The sequence below is a fragment of the Erpetoichthys calabaricus genome, chromosome 15 (genome assembly GCF_900747795.2).
Source record: "Erpetoichthys calabaricus chromosome 15, fErpCal1.3, whole genome shotgun sequence".
Taxonomy (NCBI): Eukaryota; Metazoa; Chordata; class Cladistia; order Polypteriformes; family Polypteridae; genus Erpetoichthys; species Erpetoichthys calabaricus.
In genome coordinates, this window is record NC_041408.2 from 92,865,428 (window position 1) to 92,889,328 (window position 23,901).

The 23,901-nt window shown below is 43.5% G+C and overlaps 1 protein-coding gene across 7 annotated transcripts in view; it reads left to right on the plus strand.

Annotated features, from left to right (window-relative positions):
- Positions 1 to 23,901, plus strand: part of LOC114665585 (mitogen-activated protein kinase kinase kinase kinase 3) — a 126,427-nt gene that overhangs the window by 97,643 nt on the left and 4,883 nt on the right. For 6 of the 7 annotated variants that reach the window (XM_051919138.1, XM_051919140.1, XM_051919139.1 and 3 more), the window contains 10 exons: positions 6,629 to 6,791; positions 8,668 to 8,789; positions 10,099 to 10,140; positions 11,956 to 12,040; positions 13,708 to 13,787; positions 13,885 to 13,945; positions 15,557 to 15,674; positions 15,795 to 15,853; positions 20,163 to 20,266; positions 20,400 to 20,571. In XM_051919138.1, the coding sequence (XP_051775098.1) occupies positions 6,629 to 6,791; positions 8,668 to 8,789; positions 10,099 to 10,140; positions 11,956 to 12,040; positions 13,708 to 13,787; positions 13,885 to 13,945; positions 15,557 to 15,674; positions 15,795 to 15,853; positions 20,163 to 20,266; positions 20,400 to 20,571 (1,006 nt within the window). Of the gene's footprint in view, positions 1 to 6,628; positions 6,900 to 8,667; positions 8,790 to 10,098; positions 10,141 to 11,955; positions 12,041 to 13,707; positions 13,788 to 13,884; positions 13,946 to 15,556; positions 15,675 to 15,794; positions 15,854 to 20,162; positions 20,267 to 20,399; positions 20,572 to 23,901 lie in introns of all 7 variants that reach the window. The other variant, XM_051919137.1, reaches the window with a different exon arrangement.

Sequence of the window (23,901 nt, forward strand, 5' to 3'; positions counted from 1 at the left end):
TGTTGAAAGAGTTTAAGGTACACTTACCTCTCAGTGGGATCGGGTCGGATTGGGAAACACGGATGTGCACAAAGGGGCAGCTACAGTGGCTCAGGCTCTGACCCTTTCCCCTCATTGGCAGTTGGGCCCACTTTTCCCAGCAGGCCCTAGTTGATCACTTCTGAGCGGAACTGTGAAGTCAGAAGCAGTTAGTGTGTTACTGCAGTCGGAGTCGGTAAAAATGGACCTGATCAGTCTCTAAATCTGATCTAAATGATAGATAGATAGATAGATAGATAGATAGATAGATAGATAGATAGATAGATAGATAGATAGATAGATGTGTGAAAGGTGCTATATAATAGATAGATGTGTGAAAGGTGCTATATAATAGATAAATAGATAGATGTGTGAAAGGCGCTATATAATAGATAGATAGACAGACAGATAGATAGATAGATAGATGTGTGAAAGGCACTATATAATAGATAGATAGATAGATAGATAGATAGATAGATAGATAGATAGATGGATGTGTGAAAGGCACTATATAATAGATAGACAGACAGATAGATAGATGTGTGAAAGGTTCAATATAATAGATAGATAGATGTGTGAAAGGCGCTATATAATAGATAGATACACAGACAGAACTGCATAACAGAATAGATAGATAGATAGATAGATAGATAGATAGATAGATAGATAGATAGATGTGTGAAAGGTGCTATATAATAGATAGATGTGTGAAAGGTGCTATATAATAGATAAATAGATAGATGTGTGAAAGGCGCTATATAATAGATAGATAGACAGACAGATAGATAGATAGATGTGTGAAAGGCACTATATGATAGATAGATAGATAGATGTGTGAAAGGTGCTATATAATAGATAGACAGACAGACAGATAGATAGATAGATGTGTGAAAGGTGCTATATAATAGATAGACAGACAGACAGATAGATAGATAGATAGATGTGTGAAAGGTTCTATATAATAGAAATATAGATAGATGTGTGAAAGGCGCTATATAATAGATAGATACACAGACAGACAGACAGACCTTTTGATGGCATAATATTTCGGAGGAGCATAACTACAGCTCCCAGCTTCAGATGAAGGATATGGGGAGGCATGCCAGTTGGTGTGAGGGTGTGTAAAAACTCCTGTGGGTATGTTAGTTGATCACTGGGATCGTCACTGACTACTGTATCTACACACTTGAAGGTCACTTTTTCATCCTGTATAAGATCAAGAACTTTGTTGTTAATATGTAGAGAATTGTCATTTGTGACATTCAGTGTTGGTCTTGTAGCAAGTTCTTGGGGAGTCACAGTCGAGAAATTAATATCACCGTAAAGTTGAGCAACTGGGTCGTGTTGTTGTGGTAAACATTGAGAAGGTAGTTCTGCCGTGTCTCTAGTTTTACCTTCCCGAACTTGAAGAAGCCATTGAACAAACTGAGTGTCACTCTCGAGAGCTCTCATATTTTTTGTGAGTTTTAGGACTTTCATTTCGTTCCACAGCCTGCGTTTGTTGATGGAAGAGGCCTCGGTGAGGGCTCGAGAACCGCGGAAGATAACAGGCAGTATTTGGCGGAAATTAGGGATACGGTCGTTCATTTTATAACAAAGGCTTAGGAAACAACCGTCGCAGTATAACGAAAATAGGAAGGAGCGAAACCAATGCCAATGGTCAACAGAGTACCTTCCTGTAGCAGGCTACGGAAAAGACTTCCAGGCGCACACACGGCTGAAGTGAAAGGTCACACAGTCAGGCTAGATACAGGGCGGTGACATGACACCAATGGGGTCATGAGAGAGAAGCGGGGAACGCGGTAGTCCGAAGGAGGAATAGGAATCGAGAAAAGCAGCGTCGGCTGCGTGTGGGCGGGACCTCTTTTGAAGAGGAAGCAGGACGAACCAGAAGAGAAATATATATAAGAGACTGGAAAAAAATCAAATTCTCTTTGCAAGGATCTGTTCAAACCTTCGTCCGAACTTGGTAAGACTTCATGAACAGAGGATGAGGTGAGAAAAAGAATTGGGAGATCGGGAAACAAGCAGAGATCATAACCAGGAGTTATATAAAAATACGAGCACCAAAACCGTTAAGCGAGTGTCAAAAGTAAGCTGAAAGGTGAGCCAGAAATTTTGTTACCGAAGCACAAATAAAACTTACTGACATACACTGTGAGAATCAAAGGTTGTTCTCTGCAATTTCGGGTGGAGGCGCGACCTTAATGGTGACCTTTTACCCCATTGCCTCAGTGACATCTGGGTCGTTACCAAGGGAACCTGTAAACAAATGATGGCACGCACATGCGAACAAAATGGCAATGAAACGCTGACAGTACAAATGCATCAACACTAAAAACCGTATTCAAGTGGGGAGAGAAAAATCCTGGAAATGCTGTGCGCGGTAAATTACTAAAAAGTCTTGAGATAAGTTGCTTGTTTGCAAACAGATTTTTAAAAATAAATTAAGATTATTTTGTATGAATTATTTGTGAAGTAGAATTGTTAGAAACGAAACAAGATGAATAATTTAAACAGCCTGGGAGTACAGCTTAATCAGACTGAGACTTCCGTTGTTTATTCTCGAACGTTAATATCCCAGAGCCTTAGTTTGGGGGGAAAAAAGTTGTGAATTGAAATAGAATGTGACACGTGTGATCTGTAAGGCCCGCTCTCGACGTTACCAGCAGACTCCACGTCCGTGTCCTGCAGCCAGGGGGCTTGCTTGGCTGCACACCGATCACGAAAGTGCTCCTCCAATGCCAGGCTGTCTCTCGAATCATTACATGAAAGCGAAACATCTGTGACAGGCACGTTGTCAAAAAAAAAAAAAAAAAAACACACAAGGAGACGGTCGCGCGTGAAATTTGAAATGAGAAATATTAGCGAAGACGAGCTGCGGGCAGGAATGTTAGTTTCGAAGTCACGATTTGGGGTCTTGAGATTAACTGGAAATGGGGTCAGCTCATGCACCTTGACAGAGACGCCTGGCCGAGTTTGAGCTGTGAAAGGGTAAAAAATAAAAGAGCCCAGTAAGCCCCCCGCTTAGGTCTGAACCCCCCACACCCCGTGTTTGCTGCACCCAGTTGATTCAGTTTAGAAGTTGCAGGGCTTATGGAAATTTGTGGGGGGGCGGGGGGGGAGGAATCTGCATTTTCCGTGTGTGATTTTAAAGACAGGCGGCCATTTTTTAGGCCTCAATTGCCTTTTCTGATGACCAAAAATGGCATTTTCATAGCTGCCTTTTCCAATAGAGTCCAGTGGGGTCAGAGCCTATCCTAGTAACCTCAGGTGCAGGGCAAGAATAAATTTTGGACAGGACGACAGTATATCAAGTAGCTCACACACACACACACAAAGGGGACAATTGCGATAAACATAAGAGGAGGTATAAGAAGGATTGGGGTCCTTCAGGGAGATTCTCTACTAAGGTCTTAGAGGTCTCAACTCTACTAAAATAATAATTAATAATTCTTTACATTTATATAGCGCTTTTCTCACTACTCAAAGTGCTCTCCACACAGGGAGGACCCGGGAAGCAAACCCACAATCTCCTTACTGCAAAGCAGCAGCACTACCAAGGTCTGTCTGGCTGTCATGTGATTAGTCACCGGGGTTAGAACCTTGCACTTGATGTTGATCGAAAGCTAATGACCTGATCCGTATTGATAATGCAAAAACTGTGAGGTTGCTGCAAACTTGGGAACTGACCTGAGCTCGTGGGTTTCTTACGGCAAAGTGATCAGAAAATAAAGTGACATGGGGGGGAAAGAAAAAGAACACCAGCAACATCTGCTATGTGTCAAGCAAATCAAGGCGGCAGTTGATGAGAGGAACAACATATTAGGAAGAAGAAGAAGCACTGAACTATCTGCTGAAGGTAAAGTGCAGGATAAAGAATGCGAGAACAACAAAGACAGGGAAATGCATGTGATGGCCACACACGTGTTCAGAATCCAGAAGGAGGTGGAAGTTCTTACGTGTGTACAGAACTGGTGGAGAGTTGACTGTGGTTTGTATCTAGACTTTTGTTGTCCTGGTACATTCTTCAATTTCAAGTTCTTTTGAACCCTTTTCTTAGTCATTAGCCAGTTTTTGCTGTTGTCAGAATGCATAGGAGGAATACCGATGATCTTTTTGCAGCATGATGTTATTTTGTCCACTAGATGGCAGTAGAACACAGCCCTGAGTGTTATTTGGGCCTACCACTCTAAAGTGGATTACAGGAGCTTAACCTGAGACACACTCGGGGTTAACTGTTTTTACGTAGAATGCACAGACTAAGAGACACTCGGGGTGAACACCAAGGAGGTTAAAAGGAAAAGTCGAAATCAGCTGCACAGTTCTTTTTAGAGCAAAACGGGACAGGATGCCATGCAGCGTTTTAGAATGTTGGAAGGAATTGGATTCCTGAGCAACACCCCCATCTTCTGGACACTTTAACGTATTACAACAGGCAACGCACAGGAACTGAAAGTGCAACATAACTTGTAGATACGACCTCAAGAAATGTCTAAGAGCCCACAGCCCCTTCACTTTTCTTAAAAAGACATTTTTTGACATACTTGCATGTTTTAAAGAGCATAACAAATAAACAAAAGTATAAAAGCCGGCCTCGTACTTTTTACATATACACGCGTGCGCACACACACATGTAGGACAGTCTAGTAGGATGTTCGGTTATTTAGTGCCGTTGTCAGGTGTGGCATGTTGCATTTTGATTAGCAACTCTGTACACGGGACATTAAGGACCCTGTAAACCTTTCTTATACTTACACTGATGAGCCGTAACGTGGTGACCACCAGCCTCATATGCTGTTGCTTGTCCATGTCCTGGCACAGCCGCTCAGAGCCAGCGAGGCCTCCTGTGGTATCCGGTGGCAGATCCTTTAACTCCTGTTAAATTGTAAGGTGAAGCCTCCACGAAGCCCCCACAGGTTGGACTTGTTGTTCCTGCACATCCCATTATATTGACATCTGGGGGATTTGGAGGCCTTAGCAACACTTTAAACCATTCTCAAAAATAATGTGCAGAGTGGCCATGCTGAGAAATGCCACTTCCATCATGGAGTAGCGTCGTCCTGAAGAGGTGTACCTGGCGTGTAATGGTGTTTCTGTAGGTGGTACACTTCAAATCAGCGTCCCTTGGTTCCCCACTAGAGCATTGCCCAAAACATCGCACTCCCTGGACCGACTTGTCTTCTTCCGCCAGTCCATTTCTTCCCAGACTAAATGACGTTCATGTGCCCAGCTGTCCACACAGACCAGGTGACCTCCTGGCATTGACCGAAGGTTCAGTTCTAATGCTCACGTTCCCATTGTAGGTGCTTTCAATGGAGGTCAGCAGTTAGCATGGGCACTCTGACTGGCCTACAGTTCCATACCCTGCCAGGTTCGAGGCACTGTGTACCACTGTGTGTCATGGCACGTTGCTCCCATAAACTCATCATTAAAGTTATCTGCAGTTTGTGCCACAGTAGCCTTTCTTTTGGTTTGTACCCAACCAGGTATCCTTCATTGACCCCTCACAGTCCTGTCGGCAGTCTGTGGTCCCCCCATGGACACTAACAGCGCAGCCCACAAAGCCCTGCCATTTCAGAATTCCCTGACCCAGTGGTCTGGCTGTAACGCTAATCAGAGCCCCGCGGGTCATTACATGTTTCCCATATCTGCTGCATGCAAGACGTCGTCTATGAGTACCAAACGTCGTCTTACTGTCTACTAAACCCTGACCTTATTACAAGATGGTCGATGTCATTCGCTTCATACGGGAGAGCTCAGAGTCTTTCAGCTCACCAGCGTATGTTTCCATAGATCTTCTATACGGTGTCACAAACACCACAAAAGAGCCACGAAAAGGTTTGGGGCAGCCACCCGTATGTTGTTCCTGGCTGCAAAAATGGATATTTTCAATGTGCAGATGTGTTCAGATTGGAGACCACAACAGAACTGATTTAATAGCACAAAGACAGTGGCTTTAAGGGCTAGCGAAGGAAGTGACGTCATCAGTGGGTCTGGAACCGGAAGTGACGTCATGGACCAACACACACACCCCTCCCCACTACCAGAAGCTGCCAACCCCACACACACAAACTACCGGAAGTGAGGCCATCATTGGGTCCGGAAACGGAAGTGGATGTCATCTGTGGCCCAAAACACCCCCCACCAAACCAACACCACACCCCCTCCGTGACTGGAACTGGAAGTGACATCATCGGGCCGGGCAGAATTTCCCATAACTGGCCTGCAGAGAAGTGAGAGAGAGATTCAGTGCACCACTCTGCCACCCGCTGGTCTGACATGGAATTGCTGTCATTCAGGCCCTTTAGCTGCCTCCCGCATATGCGCGTGTGTGACATCGGGTGGAAGTGAGACTTTAGGGGTCTGGTCACTTCATGTTCTTTTTAATAAATGCCTCTCTTATTATTTCTTGCATATTTAAGTAGTTGTTACGAGGTCCCTAAAAGCAGAACAAGGATTTGAGCACAAATGTAGTCGAGTCGGCCTGACTGATGGCGTCCATTAACAGAAAGTGTCCGTTGGGTTTTATATTTCTGTGTATCCCGTTGGAGACGATGGTGTTAGTTAAGCTTCTCATTTCCTCTCTTCTCTCTTTTCTGTTTTGTAGCCCAAGTCAATCTACGTCCCTCAAGAGAGCCATTCCATCGACGAAGACAGCCAAGGGACCATTAAGAGATGTCCGTCGACGCAGAGCCCTGCCAGGCCACAAACCAATGTTCCTCCCAGACCCCCACCTCCCCGGCTTCCCCCTCACAAACTCAGCAGCTTAGGTAATGGAAACGAGCGAAATGAGAACAGCAGCGACGGCGAAGGGCAGACTGAAGCCTTTGGCCGATTGTCTTGGTTGCTGGATGACTTGCAAGAGAGCAGACTTAAGAGTAAGGCAGCTCCACTTCCTAACTCTTCATGCCAGCAGCCATGAGAGACCCTCCCAGCCTCCTCCTCTTCTGTTGCTTTTTTGACTGTCATTTTTGTTTGCTTCTTCTCTTGTGTGTTGGAGCGTTTGGCCATTGCGTTGAGTGACGACTGGAGTCTGAGTTTGTCCCAACAAAGTTCGGCGGTGTTACGCTCACAAAGGAACTCGCCTTGAGGATCTTTTGGAGAAATTTGGTGGATGGGATTGATGAGTTTTGGTCGGCCAAATGGCCTGTTGGAGTCAAAACTATTATAATGTATAGATGTGCATACTGTACATAGGGAGGATGGCACAGTGGCACAGTGGTAGCAGGTTCACATCCCGGGGCCTCCCATGGTATCTCCATTGGTTTGCATCCCACTCTACAAAGACAGACATGTTAGGTGTATTGGTGACACTAAATCGGCCTGTGTCGTGTGTTCTTGGTGTGTGGCACCCTGTCCAGGGCCCTAAGTGGCCTAAGCTACCTGGGACAGGCTCCAGTGACCCTGGTCTGGATTAAGTGGGGTATGACATGACATACAGGAAGAGTATCTGAGTCTGAGGGGTGAGACTGGGAAGTGACCTAACAGGTCCGCAATATTCTGAGCTTCTGGTCTGAGGAGGACGTGAATACCGGCGCCCCCTCTTGACTTGCGGTGGAACTGTCAACACCACACAAGCTCACTTGCTCGTGACATGCGTGACAAATAATAGATAATATTATTATATATTATAAAGGTGGCCTTTCACATATATTATATTATTATATATTATAAAGGTGGCCTTTATTATATTATATTATTATAAAGGTGGCCTTTATTATAGGCCTATTATATATTATATTATTATAAAGGTGGCCTTTCACATATATTATATTATTATATATTATAAAGGTGGCCTTTATATTATATTATTGTAAAGGTGGCCTTTATTATATTATATTATTATGAAGGTGGCCTTTCATATATATTATATTATTATATATTATAAAGGTGGCCTTTATTATATATCATATTATTATATATTATATTGTTATAAAGGTGGCCTTTATTATATTATTATAAAGGTGGCCATTATTATATTATATTTTATATTATTATAAAGGTGGCCTTTATTATATATTATATTATTATAAAGGTGGCCTTTATTATATATCATATTATTATATATTATATTGTTATAAAGGTGGCCTTTATTATATTATTATAAAGGTGGCCATTATTATATTATATTTTATATTATTATAAAGGTGGCCTTTATTATATATTATATATTATATTATTATAAAGGTGGCCTTTATTATATATTATATTATTATATATTTCTGTATATATTTAGTTAGGTGGCCTGGTGGCTTCCCTGACTGTGTTGGATTTCAATTTGAAGAATTCAGTTTTTGTTTTGTCAATTTTGGTGCTGCTTTTAATTTTAATTTTAAATTGTTTTGCAGTATTTTTGTATTTTTATTTATACATTTGATTCTTTCATCACAATCAGCTTTGTGCCCCCCATTTCAATTTAAACTTTTAAAATGCACGTCAATGATCTTTTAAAAGAGCCATTGATGTCTCCATCATGAAGCTGTAAATGCTGTGCGCTTGCGCTCCACGTCACTCGGTGTTGCTCACCACGCAGTTTTGTTTTTTTATTTCATGCATGCTCAGCACTGTTTCATATGCTTCTGATTTCAAGAATTTCAAAGTTAATACTTTGACTGAACGCACTGTTTATTGCTCACGTTTCTCTAGGGAATGGCGTCAATGCCTGTCAGTTAAATGGTGACAAAGACAACTACGGCCAGCAGAGCAGTGAGAAGCAGAGCACCATCCCGCCCGCCGTGCCCACCAGAAAAGACAAGAAAGAAGGCTTGGTAAGGGAGATCTGCACGAATAACACAAGCAGTACAAGTGTCACCATAAAAATTAAGAGTGTAAGGCAGGATCAAGCACGGGTCAAACACGTACTGAAAGAAATCTCTCAGTGCGAAAGGTTGTTTTAAAAGGTTTAGTGAAAATTCAAAACAAACAATCCACACAAGAATAAGGATAAAAGTTTCTTACACACGTAGAATAAAAGCAAAAAATGTCTTTTCTCCAAACTTAGCCTTTTCTTGTTAAACTTCAGGTGTTTTCTGTACTTAAGGATGTTTTACTTCACCATCAGTATGTTGTAAACGTACGGCGCTGCGCATTGCATTACACACTACTGGGCACGTTACGGTGCGGTTTGAAACCGAGTGCCCTCCATGCCATACACACCACAAGGGGGGTCACTAACTGAGACTAATCTGTAGTTAGAGGGACAAGAAACAGTTAGATTAGACCACTTCAGTTCGGCTTGTGGGGTTATAAGGACCTCTTATAGAATATGCACTAATATACAGGCAAACATTTAATGGAACTAAGCAAATACTTCTACCTACAGTTGTGGCCAAAAGTTTTGAGAATGGACTCTGTGCATAAACTGAATGGAATTGTCAATCAAAGCCTTTGAATCTTCTGACCTGCTTGTCATTCTACTTCAGTACACCAGAGAAACATCTGACACAAAGATCTAAAAACACTGAAGCAGCAGACTCTGTGAAAACCAACACTTGTGTCCTTCTCTAAACCTTTGGGCCATGACTGTACTTGACATAACCTAAATAACTAGAAAATGGCACTTACAAGGGGGGGCACTGCCCGAGGTGGCATCCAGTGCAGCTGCGGTCAGTAAGTAACTTCCTCACTGGGAACATCTGGCAGACCCTAAAACCAGAACTTCATGGCCAAAACCCACTGTGAGGGGCAACTTTACATACCTGTGCCAAGTCTGAAAAATTTCCTAACAGAACATAACCGGTCGTCTTCCTGTGCACCGATGGGGCTTCTATGCAAAAACCGGCTGAAAGAGGGGCAGCAATGCGGATTGGCACAGCAGCTCTATGTGTTGGACCTTGAAGAACACGAACTGAAGCTCCTGCCCTGCCTCTGCCACGTGATTGGCTGATCAGACACTTGCATTAATAAGCGGACGTTCACAGTAATTTAAGAATTTCCTGCATGTTCATTGCAAGGGGTTGTTTGTTTGCTGTTGTTTATTTTGTATATTTTAGGGTCTTTGTGGCTTCGATGAGAAACCCGAATGCCTTTTTGTCAATTTGTCTGATAACCTTTTTGTGTTTCCTTTTTCACTTTTAGAAACCAATAAGCAACGGCCTTCCACCAACTCCCAAAGTGCATGTAAGTGTTTTGTCATTTCATTTCTTTTTGTGGCAAGTTTAACCCCCTCATTTTAAACATTCCGTGCTTCAGCCCACTTAATCCAACTTAATGTCATGTTGGGCTGGAGCCCATCCTGGTAACATCAGCTATGACGCAGGAGCCAAACCTGGATGGGCTGCCAGTCCATCACAGAGCCCACTGACACTGAGCCAAGCACTTCATGTTTTCGAGGATATGGGAGATAAGCCATTGGAACTACCACACGGGATGGACGGGCATCCCGGCTAACAGAAGGGAACAATCCTTACCTGAACCGCAGGTCCTGTGTTGATGGACGGGCATCCTGTCCAGGAGAGAAGAAGTTCCCTTGCCTGGACGTGAAGCCCCAGGTGGATGGACAGGCGCCCACACCGGTTATACCTGCAGTACCTTTCGTGGCAAGGACTGTCTCAGGGGGCTGTTTTATCCACATGATGCTAGTTGGCAGCAGCCCTGGATATCGGTGCCGGTACAGACACCATCAGGGAATACTGGGAATTGTAGTTTGGTAATGCAGCCCTGCTGGGGTTCAGGGGTGCCACCAGAGGGCGCTGCAGGGAGGTACACTCCCTACTATTTTGGACTTCCATATGACCCAGAAGAAAGTCTGGCACAGGAAATACTCCAGGGTCCTCAACAAACTGGACCACCCTGCCTTGTCCAGACGAGTCAGAGCTGGGAGGAAGGAAGGCAACACTCGACTGAAGGAGAACAGTGTGGTGGTGAGAAGGAGAGGAGAGGAGGAGAAAGGAAGAAGAAAGTTGTGTTTGTGATTGTGTTTACAAGGTAGTTGTCATAAACAGCCTATTTGTTTGAACCCAGGATGGTCTTAGTGTGTTTGTGTTGGGGCTCTGTGGTGCCCCCTTGCCTTCCCACCTTCTTTAATTATAGAAGTTACTGCAGCTCTGTAGCCCTGGCACACCAGTGTAGCAGTCACCAATGAACGGCACCAGTTCAGCTGCTTTGTTCCTACGTGTGAACGTCCTCTCCAGTTTCACGCACACAAGAATGTAAGGATACGCCGGTAATTAGGCTGTAAACTGCCTTCTAGTCCAGGCTTTCTTCTGGGGTGGATGGGCTTATATAATGTAAAGTGTCCCACTGCCTGTGATACAAACTAAAACGAGGGCTCTGATATGGCCACCCGGACTCAGAGCAAAGCTCCCCTGTGAAGGAAGTTGGTTTACCAGCAAAACCTTCAACCCCTCGGCCCGGCAGGCCAGTCAGTTCAGGCTTTGGTATTTCATCTTGTGGCCAGACAGCTGCATGCAGAAGTTCTCACCTGATCTAGTAGGGTCATCAATGTGCCTGAGCGACAACTGCTTTATAAAGTATTCATATTTTTTAATTTGATCACAATATTTAAGCACCACCTTCATGAGCAAGAAGAACCAAACAAATGCCACAGCACAGTAGCAGCGGCAGCTGGCGTCTTAAGCAGAGCGGTCAGGTAACTGCTGATGCGCCAAATGCCAAGCCTGAGGGCCCTCAACGTGTAGGGCTGGAGGAAGAGAGTGAGGAGGACAAGAGACGAAAAAATCAGCTAAGATCAGAAGAGAAGACGGGATAAATTAGAAAATCCTAAAAGACAAAAAACAACGGCAGATGAGCCGTCCGGAGTCCTGACAGGGCGCATTGAGAAACGGAAAAGTACAGACGTAAACCAGCTGGTGTTTTGTTAGCATATTAAAAAGTGATTTTTAAATCCTATATTATAAAACTAATGTTACTCCACGTGCTTTGTAATTACTTTGGTGTATACATATATATATATATATATTTTTTTTTTTGTAGATGGGAGCCTGTTTCTCAAAGGTCTTCAACGGCTGTCCTTTAAAAATCCATTGTGCCACGTCATGGATAAATCCAGACACGCGAGGTAAATGCCAACACAATTTGTCGTTTTTTTAATTAAGATATATTTCACTTGGTAGAATGACCTTTGTTATCCATTAAAATTCTTTACCTAATTTGTGTGTAAATTTTGTGCAGTTTAATAAAGATGTTATCTCGCCGTAAATATGAGGGACACAAAAATTCCTGGAATTATTAAAAAAAAAAAATTTTAGTTTCCTTCAAATTCCTCTCCTTGAGTTGCAATCCTCTTGTCCCAGCGCTTCTCCCGTTTCTGTTAGCATTCCCTGTACTCCACTGTTACGTATTACTGTGTCTACAGCCTCCTTCCCTTCAGTCTCCATTGTAATTTTAGGAACAAAAAGAAATCACCAGGATTGAGATCTGGTGAAAACGGCCACATCGTTTTTTTGACCAAACACTCTTTGACCGACAAGGCGGTGTGTGCAGGTGTGCCGTCCAGTTTTGAGGGCGCCGCTTTTTCAGACATTTTTCTGGTAGGTGCCTCAGCAGTTCAGTGTAACGTTCTGCCCACGAGGAGCAAACTGTTTATGAACAAGTCTGTCAATTTAAATAAACGCAGTCATCGCTGCCTTTTGAAAATCTGCCAGGGTAGCTTGGTGGTGTATCCAGCAGGGGGCGCTGTCTCCCTTGTTGGAATGAGTTCTTTTGGAATTGCGGCATGTTACATAACCCTAACTATACAGATATAAGGTGCTATATAAATAAAATGTATTATTATTATTAGATGTGATATTAAAGGCAATACCCCTCGCTTAGTGATACGGTGGCAAGAAATCACATAGGAAAAATGTGGTGGCTCTGAGGCTGGGGATCTGCACTGGCAATCGGAAGGTTGCCAGTTCGAATCCCGTAAATGCCAAAAAGAGACTCTGCGCTGTTGGGCCCTTGAGCAAGGTCTTTAACGTGTAATTGCTGAGCACTTTGAGTAGTGAGAAAAGCGCTATATAAATGCAAAGAATTATTATTATTATTAAATAACTTGGCTTTCTTTAATGACGATTTACGCGGCATAACAGACGAGGAAGCCATGACAAGACCTTTGGCAGTGGGAGCCCGATGTATAGAGTCTGCCATTTACGTCGCTTGCGTTGGATTTTCCGGATCGGATGATGTTATCTCCCATCCGTCCATCGGCTTCCTCGTCTGTTATGCAGCGTAAATCGTCATTAAAGTTATTTCTCCTATGTGATTTCTTACTGCCGTATCATTAAGCGAGGGGTATGGCCTTTTTACATTATAGCTATATAGTTTCAGGTTACGTAACATGCCGCAATTAAAAAAGAACTTGTTCCAACAAAGGAGATAGATAGATAGATAGTGTGAAAGGCACTTTATAATAGATAGATAGATAGATAGATACTTTATTAATCCCAAGGGGAAATTCACAGATAGCGCCCCCTGCTGGATACAGGTGGAAAAAAAAATCATCGAAGTCGTGTTTGCGATTGTGGAATAAACGCCAGAAATCCACATTCGATCAACTCGGCACGATGCCACTCGGCAGATTGATTGACCAGACCGTTGGCACACGATACCCAGTGGCATATTAGATAACTACACCCTAATCCCATTAAATCGACCGATTCCAGGAATTTCTGGGTGCCCCCTTGTATGTGTAAGTGCTCTCGTCCTTTAATAAATCAAATTCAAATGTTTCCGATTCTTTAGACCAGTATTTGATTTTTGGTGCTGAAGAAGGAATTTACACGTTGAACCTTAATGAACTGCACGAGACATCCATGGAGCAGGTAAACGTCACTCGTTTGATTTTTCGTATTAGTCTGTTGGAGCCTCTGCACTTGTCTAATCGACATTTGTGTTATCTACTTTCTCATTTATTTTCAGTTGTTTCCCCGAAGATGCACTTGGCTGTACGTCATGAACAACTGTTTGCTGTCCATTTCTGGTAAGAATTCACAAACAGCAAAGTTTTCTTTGAGGTTGTCCAGATGTGGGCCACACACACACCCTCAAGAAGACTTTTAAACTGAGGGCTTTGTCAGCCCGAGGGTCTCATAACACACACTCGCTAGTTGATTTCCAGCCCTTTTTCTTATTCTGTTTAGTTGTCTTCTGTTCCGGTTTTGCTCAGAAGGACAAGCTATCCTCCTCCATGAATGCTGTAGAATGACCTCATCCCATCTTCCCATCTACTTTTCTTGGCCAAGACTTCCCTGTCCCCAGCTACAGATTCCAACTCTTCCTGGGGGAAGTTTCAGGTTTTCCCAAACCAGCCAAGAGATATCATCCCTCCAGCATGTCCTGGGTCTACCACAGGGTCTCCACCCAGCAGGATGTACCTGGAGCCGCTCTAGGGGACCACCTGTTACGACATGCCCAGACCACCTCACCTGGCTCGTCTCAATCCGGAGGAGCAGTGTGACTCTACTTTGAGGCTCTCCTGAATTACAGAGCTTGTCACCCTATCATAGAAATGTCACCCAGCCACCCTGCGAAGGAACCTAATTTCCGCCACTCATACTCAAGTTCTCATCCTGTCCGTCATTACCCACAGCTCATTGACCACGGGTGAGGACAGAGATGCAGATCGACTGGCAAATGGAGAGATTTGTCTTTAGACTCGGCTCCTGCTTCACCACCATGGAGCGGTACAGCTGCCACCACATCAATCTGCTGGTCAATGTCACTTTCCCTTTTTCTGTCACTCGTGTACAAGATCTCGGGTACTTGAACTCTTTCACTACGAGCAGTTGTGCTCCACTCACCTGGGGAGACAAACCCACTCTCTTCTGAGAGAGGACCACAACCTCAGACTTGGAGGTCCTTGATCCACATCTGCGCCGCTTCACTCTTGGCAGCAAATCACCTGAGGGTGGGTTGAAGGTTGCAGTCAGATGATGTAAATGGGGCAGCGGCTGCAGAATTGATCGAATTAAAATCGAAATCGTGATTTGGCGACATGGGGTTACTGAACCACAAAGGGCTGTTGTTGATTTACACTACTCTATAGTCTGTGGTGCCTGTGTTTTGCATGAGCCACGTTCACAACCGAAGTTGACATTTTCGAGAATTTTGAAAGACGCCTCTTCTGTTTGAAAGACCGTGAACTGAACAGAAGTTCAAAATTGGAAATTTAAATGTTTAAACATTTTTAAACTTCTTTCATTTCCTAAATATTACAAAATAGGTAAGGTATAGCAGCCGTGTACAGTTTCCTGGATGAAATAGTCCATTTTATTAGGGAGACGCCCATAGGAAAGAGCGAGTGGAGCGCCAAAGTCCAAGGCGCCTCAGGTAGTTGGCCACCATTGTGTCGCACGGTCATGTGACACTCCTTCTGTAAAAAGTGAAGCCCCACCACAATCAAGATTTGGATTATAAAAACACTGAAGATCAGAATCCAAATCAAAGCCTGACAAGAGACAGAGACCCCCAGGTGTGACAGGCCTGCTTCAGAGAGCACAGTTCCCACCTTTACAGTCCTTGTGTTTGGCAAAATGTTAACAAATTTTAGCAATCAATCGGTAAAAATGTCCCTTTTTTTTTTTGCTCCAAGGCAAAGCTTCACAGCTCTACTCTCACAATCTGATCGGCCTCTTCGAGTATGCTCGACAGATGCAGAAGTTGCCTGTTGCCATTCCGACTCACAAGCTTCCTGACCGAATTCTTCCCAGGTGGGTATGGTAGGACGGGAAAGCGAGCTGCAGTTGGATTTCATTCTTCTTTAAGTTTCTGTCATGTCCTGTTGTCACTCATGTTTATCCATCCTCTTGCTTTTTCTCCTTTACTTGCAGGAAGTTTGCCGTATCGACAAAAATTCCGGACACAAAAGGTTGCCAAAAGTGTTGCGTGGGTAATTATCCTTTAGTGCTTATGTTTTATGACGGTGCTCATATGCAAGTGTTTTCTGCATTTCTTAAGGCTAACATATTATTGACCCAGCATACAAGTCTTTAGGAGTAACACGTGAGCACACAGAGTGGTAGACGATCACAACTGTTCCCGCCCCTTGCCCCGCCTTGTGACCCTGATTGGTCGTTCGATTACATTCACTTTTGGCTGATTGAAGCGAGGTCTTGAATCGAAATGCAGCACACATGGAGAAGTCGCTAAGCGAAATGCAACACATCTGCTTTGCTTTCAGTTACGATACGCGATCTGTGGACACGAATGAAGACACAACGCGCTTTTGTATTACATTTTAAACGGACACGAAAATTGTATGGAAGCAATCAATCAATTTGGTGGATGTGTTTTTAAGTATGACACAATACAATAAACAGTGCCAAATTGAAATGCACCTCGTTAACATGTTGGATTGTATTTCATTTTGGCACAAATGATCTTCCATAGACGTTTGTCATGCGTAAGTGGCAGGGCACTCATTAACACAGCATAGCTAAACAAATTCTACTGGTGATTATTCATACAGAAGAAAATGATTTGTAATGGTAGATAGATAGATGTGAAAGGCACTATAAAATAGAAAGATAGATGTGAAAGGCACTATATAACAAATTCTACTGGTGATTATTCATACATAAGAAAATGGTAGATAGATAGATAGATAGATAGATAGATAGATAGATAGATAGATAGATAGATAGATAGATAGATAGATAGATACTTTATTAATCCCAAGGGGAAATTCCTATACTCCAGCAGCAGCATACTAATAAAGAACAATATTAAATTAAAGAGTGATAACAATGCAGATATAACAGACAGTAACTTTCTATAACATTAACGTTTACCCCCCCGGGTGGAATTGAAGAGTCTCATAGTGTGGTGGAGGAACGATCTCCTCAGTCTGTCAGTGGAGCAGGACGGTGACAGCTGTCTGTCGCTGAAGCTGCTCCTCTGTCTGGAGATGATCCTGTTTAGTGGATGCAGTGGATTCTCCATGATTCACAGGAGTCTGCTCAGCGCCCGTCGCTCTGCCACAGACGTTAAACTGTCCAGCTCCGTGCCTACAATAGAGCCTGCCTTCCTCACCAGTTTGTCCAGGCGTGAGGTGTCCTTCTTCTTTATGCTGCCTCCCCAGCACACCACTGCGTAGAAGAGGGCGCTCGCCACAACTGTCTGATAGAACATCTGCAGCATCTTATTGCAGATGTTGAAGGACGCCAGCCTTCTAAGGAAGTATAGTCGGCTCTGTCCTCTCTTGCACAGAGCATCAGTATTGGCAGTCCAGTCTAATTTATAATCCAGCTGCACTCCCAGGTATTTATAGGTCTGCACCTTGGTTGTGTTGTTCAAAGTCATCAATACTAATAAAAGGCAAAGCCCTCACTGACTCACTCGTCACTAATTCTCCAACTTCCCGTGTAGGTAGAAGGCTGACATTTGGCAGACTCATTCCTTACAACTTACTTACAAAAGTTAAGCCGGTTTCATTTCGAAATTCTACGCATAACGGTCATAACGGTTGACAACGTCCGCCATGTTAAACTTTCTTATTTATGGCCCCATCTTCACGAAATTTGGTAGGCGACTTCCCTGCGCTAACCGAAACCGATGTACATACTTATTTTGGTGGTATGATACCACTGATGACCACCATATTGAACTTTCCAACGGTCTTTGTTAGTTATGAGCCCATCTTCAAGAAATTTGGTACGCAGGTTCCCAACGCCAACTGAATCCTACTTACGTACATATATACGTCCATAGCCTGCAGCTCGGTCGCAGTGTGAGGCGGCGTTGGGTCCCCCATCTCCACACCTCCCACGTAGTTGGCTGCCTGCCTACATAAGGCCGTCCGTCGCTCCGGTCTCTTCATTCCCTTCCTTGCTTCGCCACGGTATTCACGTCTCCCTGCTGATAACTGCAGCCTTTTTATTTAATCCACGGCTTCTCCGCTGTTTTATTGTTCGTTTATTACGATTATAGTTATTGTGTAGGTATTTTAGACTTAGTTTACATTGTTCAGGTACGCATTTCCTTTATTGTTCCAACCGTACCCCCATTAACATGTCTATCGAGGTGATCACCATCGATCAAAGAACTGTCACTTACTGAGTGGTTTCCATGCCCAGAGATGGCGCCTTCCTTTTCCATTCTCTGTGTTACGTATTGCACGGCCATATCAGGCTTAATCTTGATATCCGAAGGAACATTGTGTCTTATGTATTGAATGACTGGCACAGGTTCAAGGTGTGGACTGATGACGGTACAGGAGATAATTATACTACACACGAGCACTGGAAGAGTGAAATGCTTAAGCTCTTCACATATGGTTCTGCATGTGAGTTGATGGCTGCCGCTGAATTGTTCGGTTCTCGCTTTCAAGTGCACCGAAATGGCCAAATATTTGGACAACCGCCAATGCCTCTTAAACATCTTAGATTCACAGGTGACGATTTGAGTAGTGATGTTTATGAAAGTTTAAACTCTCAAAAGCTGGATGCGAAATTATCGATGAAACGCATTTCAATTCAAACGCCTCCAATTTCCAGTAAGGCTCTGCTTCGCAATGACAATTAATAAGTCTCAGGGACAGACCCTACAAAAGGCTGGCATTGATTTGAGGTGAGATTTCTTTTCACACGGCCAACTATACATTGCATGCTCAAGAGTGAGCTCAGCGCACAGCTTGGTCATATTACAACTGGAGGGCCGAACTGACAATGTGGTATACAAAGAGATCCTTAACAAATAATTATTGGGATATTTTCCCTCAGTTTAAGGTATTTTGCTAGTATCTATTAGATAGATAGATAGATAGATAGATAGATAGATACTTTATTAATCCCATTATTATATAGTGCCTTTCCTATCTATCTATCTATCAATAAAAATTTTAAAGCAGTACTTCGCCGCTGCGAAGTGCTGGTATTTTGCTAGTTAGTATGATAAAGGACCAGAAATAACATTGAGTGTCTTTACCATTTAGAGCACGGGTGTCAAACTCCAGTCCTGGAGGGCCGCAGTAGCTGCAGGTTTTCATTCTGACCATCTTCTTCATTAGTGACCATTTTTGGCTGTTAATTAAATTCTTTTCCTTTAGTTTTAATTAACTTGACTCAGGCCCCTTAGTTGTCTCTTTTTCCTTAATTAGCATCCAAACAATAATGAGACATGAAACAAACCTCCACATGACCAGCTGACCTGTGTCCATCACACAATATGTGAAAATAAAGAAATGTGGAGGTCTCAATAAGGTTGATTTCTGAGGTCACCCAAACGTTTTAACGGTGTTCTTAGAAAAAACAGAAAATCAACAGTTTTGGAAATGTCTGCTGTGGCAGAATGAGAACAGAAACAAGCCATGGAATTTAATGAGTTTAATGAACAGCAAGAATTGACTTCTCATTAAGAAACTGGTTGGAGTGAAATTGGTTGGAGTTTGACGTTTCAGTTTAGCTCATCATCTTTTGGCTCGTTTTACATCTCATTTCTGTTTGGCTGCCATTTAATAAAGAAACAAATCAATTCAGAGGTCTGAATCCTTAAAAACAGGGCCATTAAAATGAAGGGAAAGGAAGTTATTTAGCAGTTAACCCTGGTCACTGGTTAGAATGAAAACCTGCAGACACTGCGGCCCTCCAGGCCCGGAGTTCGACACCCCTGATTTAGAGAATGTGAGCCATTGCCTGCTCCAGCATCGGACTGTGTTGTTCCATCACAAGAGCCGGAGTGCTTTGAGCGAAGCCGTCTCCGCATTGTCATATTTTTGCTGGACACACGCACTTGAACGTGCTTGTCCTCAATTAGTTTCTAATGCTCCCATACAGCTGACCGTGGTCTTTTCAGGGCTTCTTCCATGATGTTAATTTTTGATGGAAAATGGTTTACCTGTCCAACGCTCTATTTGAAAATCGAGAAAGGACGTGCTTTACCCAGTAAGCCAGTTGTCGCTCAGTTGTCGTTGTCTTTTCTGTACAAACCACATGCTTCCTCACAAAACTGCATTCAAACACCCAGATAAAAGAACCTTGAAATACTCGGTGCCAGTCAGAAGGCGGGTGCCAATGCAAGAATACAGTTCACTTAAGCTGGCCACGCGTGAGCAGGCTGGCGGAAAGGCAGACACGGGTGATCTGAAGAATGGTCTTGAGAATGAGCTGGAGGGATGGCACCAGCATCTGCTGTTCCACCTCACCCTTCCTCGTTGTGAGCGTTTTTAATGTCCGCCCTAATTCTATTCATTTTCCTTTCAGTGCGGAATCCTTACACAGGACACAAGTATCTATGCGGGGCATTTCAGTCCAGCATTGTATTACTGGAGTGGGTTGAACCAATGCAGAAGTTTATGCTAATAAAGGTACGGAGACTCTGGGGTCTGCTGCCTGAGGTTCCAGCAGGCGTTTCCTTCATTTCTCTGAAATTATGTGGCTCTGTTAGCCAGAAGGGTCAAACCCTAAAACTCATCTCTCTCCCTCTCCCTCTCCCTGCAGAATATAGACTTCCCTTTGCCATGTCCACTTGAAGTGTTTGAAATGCTCGTCGTTCCTGAGCAGGAGTACCCGTTGATCTGCGTTGCCGTCAGCAAAGGAACCGAATTTAACCAAGTTGTCCGCTTTGAGACGGTCAACCCCAATTCCACTTCATCCTGGTTTACTGAAACAGGTGAGTATCTGTGGACATGCATTCAGATGTTAGCAGTGGAGGAGTGTCTTTGAGACAAAAGGTCCATATGAGTTTGTGCGTATTGTCACATGGGATTCTTGCACTCCAGGAAGTGTCTGGTTACTTTCAGGCAATAAAAAATAGACTTCATAGAGGAAGTTCTGCAGTTCCTACACCATTCACCCATCAGTCCATTTCCTGTCGCTTATCCAAGTCCGGGTCACAGGAGCAGCAGTCTAAGCAAAGATACCCCAATGTTCCTTTTCCCCGCTACCTCCTTCAAGAGATACCGAGGTGTTCCCAGGCCAGGCGAGAGATACAATCTGCCCTGAGTTCTCCTCCCGATTGGACAGGCCGGTAACTCCTCCCCCAGGGAGACACCCAGGAAGCCTCCTAATCAGATGCCTGAACCACCTCAACTGGTTCCTTTCACTGCAGAGGAGCAGCAGCTCTACTTTGAGCTTCTCCTGAATGTCTGCTTTCCTCACCCTAACTCGAAGGCCGAGCCGAGACACCCTGTGAAGGAAATTTATTTCTGACACATGTATCCACAGCCTAGTTCTTTCCAAGACTACCCACGGCTCACGAGAATATAGGTTAGAGTAGGAACCTTCTGGCTCAGCTCTCTCTTCTTCACATCTGCCCTGTACAACATCCAATACTCTGTTCCGCCTATTGATCTCCCACTCTCTTCTTCCCTCGCTTATGCACAAGACCCTAAGATACTTAAACTCCTCCACTTGAGGCAGCACCTCATCCCCTACCCAGTGAGGAAATTCCACCATTTTCCATCTGAGAACCATGACCTTGGAATTGGAGGTTCTGATCTTCATCCTGGCCGCTTCACTGTGTGTCTAAGGTCACAGCCCGATGAAGCCAGCAGGACCACATCATCCGCAAAAAGCAAAGATGCGATCCTGAGGTCACCAAACTGGACACCTGCCACCCCTTAGCTATGCCTAGAAATTCTGTCCATAATTTAATGCTAAAGGTCAACGCTAAAAGCTCTGATCCTTTGTTTCATTTCAATCCCAGCATGCTTAGGTTAGAGAGCCACACTAATAACAATTGTGTCTCAGTCCAAATACGCATGGACTGCGCGGTACACACACACACACACAAATACAAGTAAATGTATAGTGCGGACGTTGTATGTAATTATTGTTTTTTCGAGAAAAGAATTTTGGGGACACTTCTCCTTAGAACGTGAACCCCATCTCTAACGTTTGCAGACAATTCTCTTCTACTCTGACCTTTAACATTCTGTAGGTTCACAGCCCGCACTTTATTTGACGTTGTGCTACCGTATCCTCCACTGGAGCGTCGTCCCCACACGCCAACCCAAGCGGTACACTCGGTACCTGGTGGGAGAGTAAACAGAAGTGTGAGCTATAGCAGGAGGAAGAGAGTTCAATTTAACATCCCAAAATTCACAATATCGATCTATATGAATAACATCGTAAAATCCTCTGACTTTTGCACATTAAGTGGGCTGACTTCGGTGAGAGAAAAGATGAGGCGAGGAAACAAAGCAAATTGTCAAAGAGAAAAAAAAAAAAATGACAAAACCAGAAACGCAAACCCGAAAAATCAAAAAACAAAGTTCAGAGTCAATCCTGTGAAAATTCTCAACAATAGGAACGTACTTTGCAAGTATTGATCTACAGTAATCCCTCGCTATATCGCGCTTCGACTTTCGCGGCTTCACTCTGTCACGAATTTTATATGTAAGCATATTTAAATATACAGTCATCCCTCACCTATTGCGGGGGTTACTTCCCAGAGCCCCCCATGATAGGTGAAAATCCGTGAAGTAGCGACCTTATGTTTATTTTATTATTTATATATATTTTAAGGCTTTATAAAGCCTTCCCACACTCTTATAAACCTTATCGCCTTATTACGTCCACTTACAACTCGTTTTGCGCCCTGGTTAAAGGACACTGTGGCCGTAGATCTTACATTCTTTTCCTCCTTTTTAAATAAAACCTATCCAAACCTTTTACCTTTTCGGCAATTGTTAGCATCTTCCGTTTGCACTTGGGCACGGCCCCTGAAGCAGTAGCAGGAGCAGATCATTTTGGAGCCATGACGTAGGGCTTGACTACGCACAAAGATAAATACAAAAGAGCACAAAAGTTAACTCTTTACACAGCAAAACATGTTGATGCTGAATGAGCGAGACGAGACTTCCTGGTTAACGCAGCGGAATCGAATTTGGCGCACCGTCATTGAGCCAATCAGCACACAGGAACTTAACCGTGTGCTCTGATTGGGTAGCTTCTCAGCCATCCGCCAATAGCGTCCCTTGTATGAAATCAACTGGGCAAACCAACTGAGGAAGCATGTACCAGAAATAAAAAGACCCATTGTCCGCATAAACCCGGGAAACAGCAAAAAATCTGCGTTATATATTTAGATATGCTTACATATAAAATCCGTGATAGAGTGAAACCACGAAAGTCGAAGCGCGACATAGTGAGGGATTACTGCATATCGCGGATTTTTCACTGGTTCACGGATTTCTGCAGACAATGGGTCTTTTAATTTCTGGTACATGCTTCCTCAGTTGGTTTGCCCAGTTGATTTCATACAAGGGACGCTATTGGCGGATGGCTGAGAAGCTACCCAATCAGAGCACGTATTACGTATTAAATAAAACTCCTCAATGATATACAATACGTATGTTTGTGCGTAGTATATAAACAGTGTGTTTACATACATAATTTCAATGAATCTTACCTAATATCTTAAGAGAATATGAAGGGTTTATGCTGTGCGGGAAATGTTTATACAAGTGTGGGAGAGTTTATAAGGGCTTAAAATATATTGCGATCAGGGGGGCTATTCACACCCCTAGAGGATACGGACGCTCCTCTAAAAAATGCTGTAAGACTACCTTCACATTGCTCCCTTACTTGCGGCTGCTTTGTCGTGTGGTGCTTTGCATACTTAAAAGCCCAAACAGCACCTATTGATTTCTGATTGTTTGCTTTTCTCTCTTTCTGACATTATCTGCTCCTGACGCGCACTCCTTTGAAGAGGAAGACATGTTTGCATTCTTTTAATTGTCAGACAGAACTGTCATCTCTGTCTTGTCATGGAGCACAGTTTAAACTTTTGAAAAAGAGACAAATGTTTGTTTGCAGTGTTTGAATAACGTTCCTGTCTCTCTACAACCTCCTGTGTTTCTGCGCAAATCTGTGACCCAAGCGTGACAATATAAAAATAACCCTGTGGAAGATTGTGGGTTCGCTTCCTGGTTCCTTCCTGTGTGGATAGCGCTTTGAGTACTGAGAAAAGCGCTATATAAATGTAATGAATTATTAT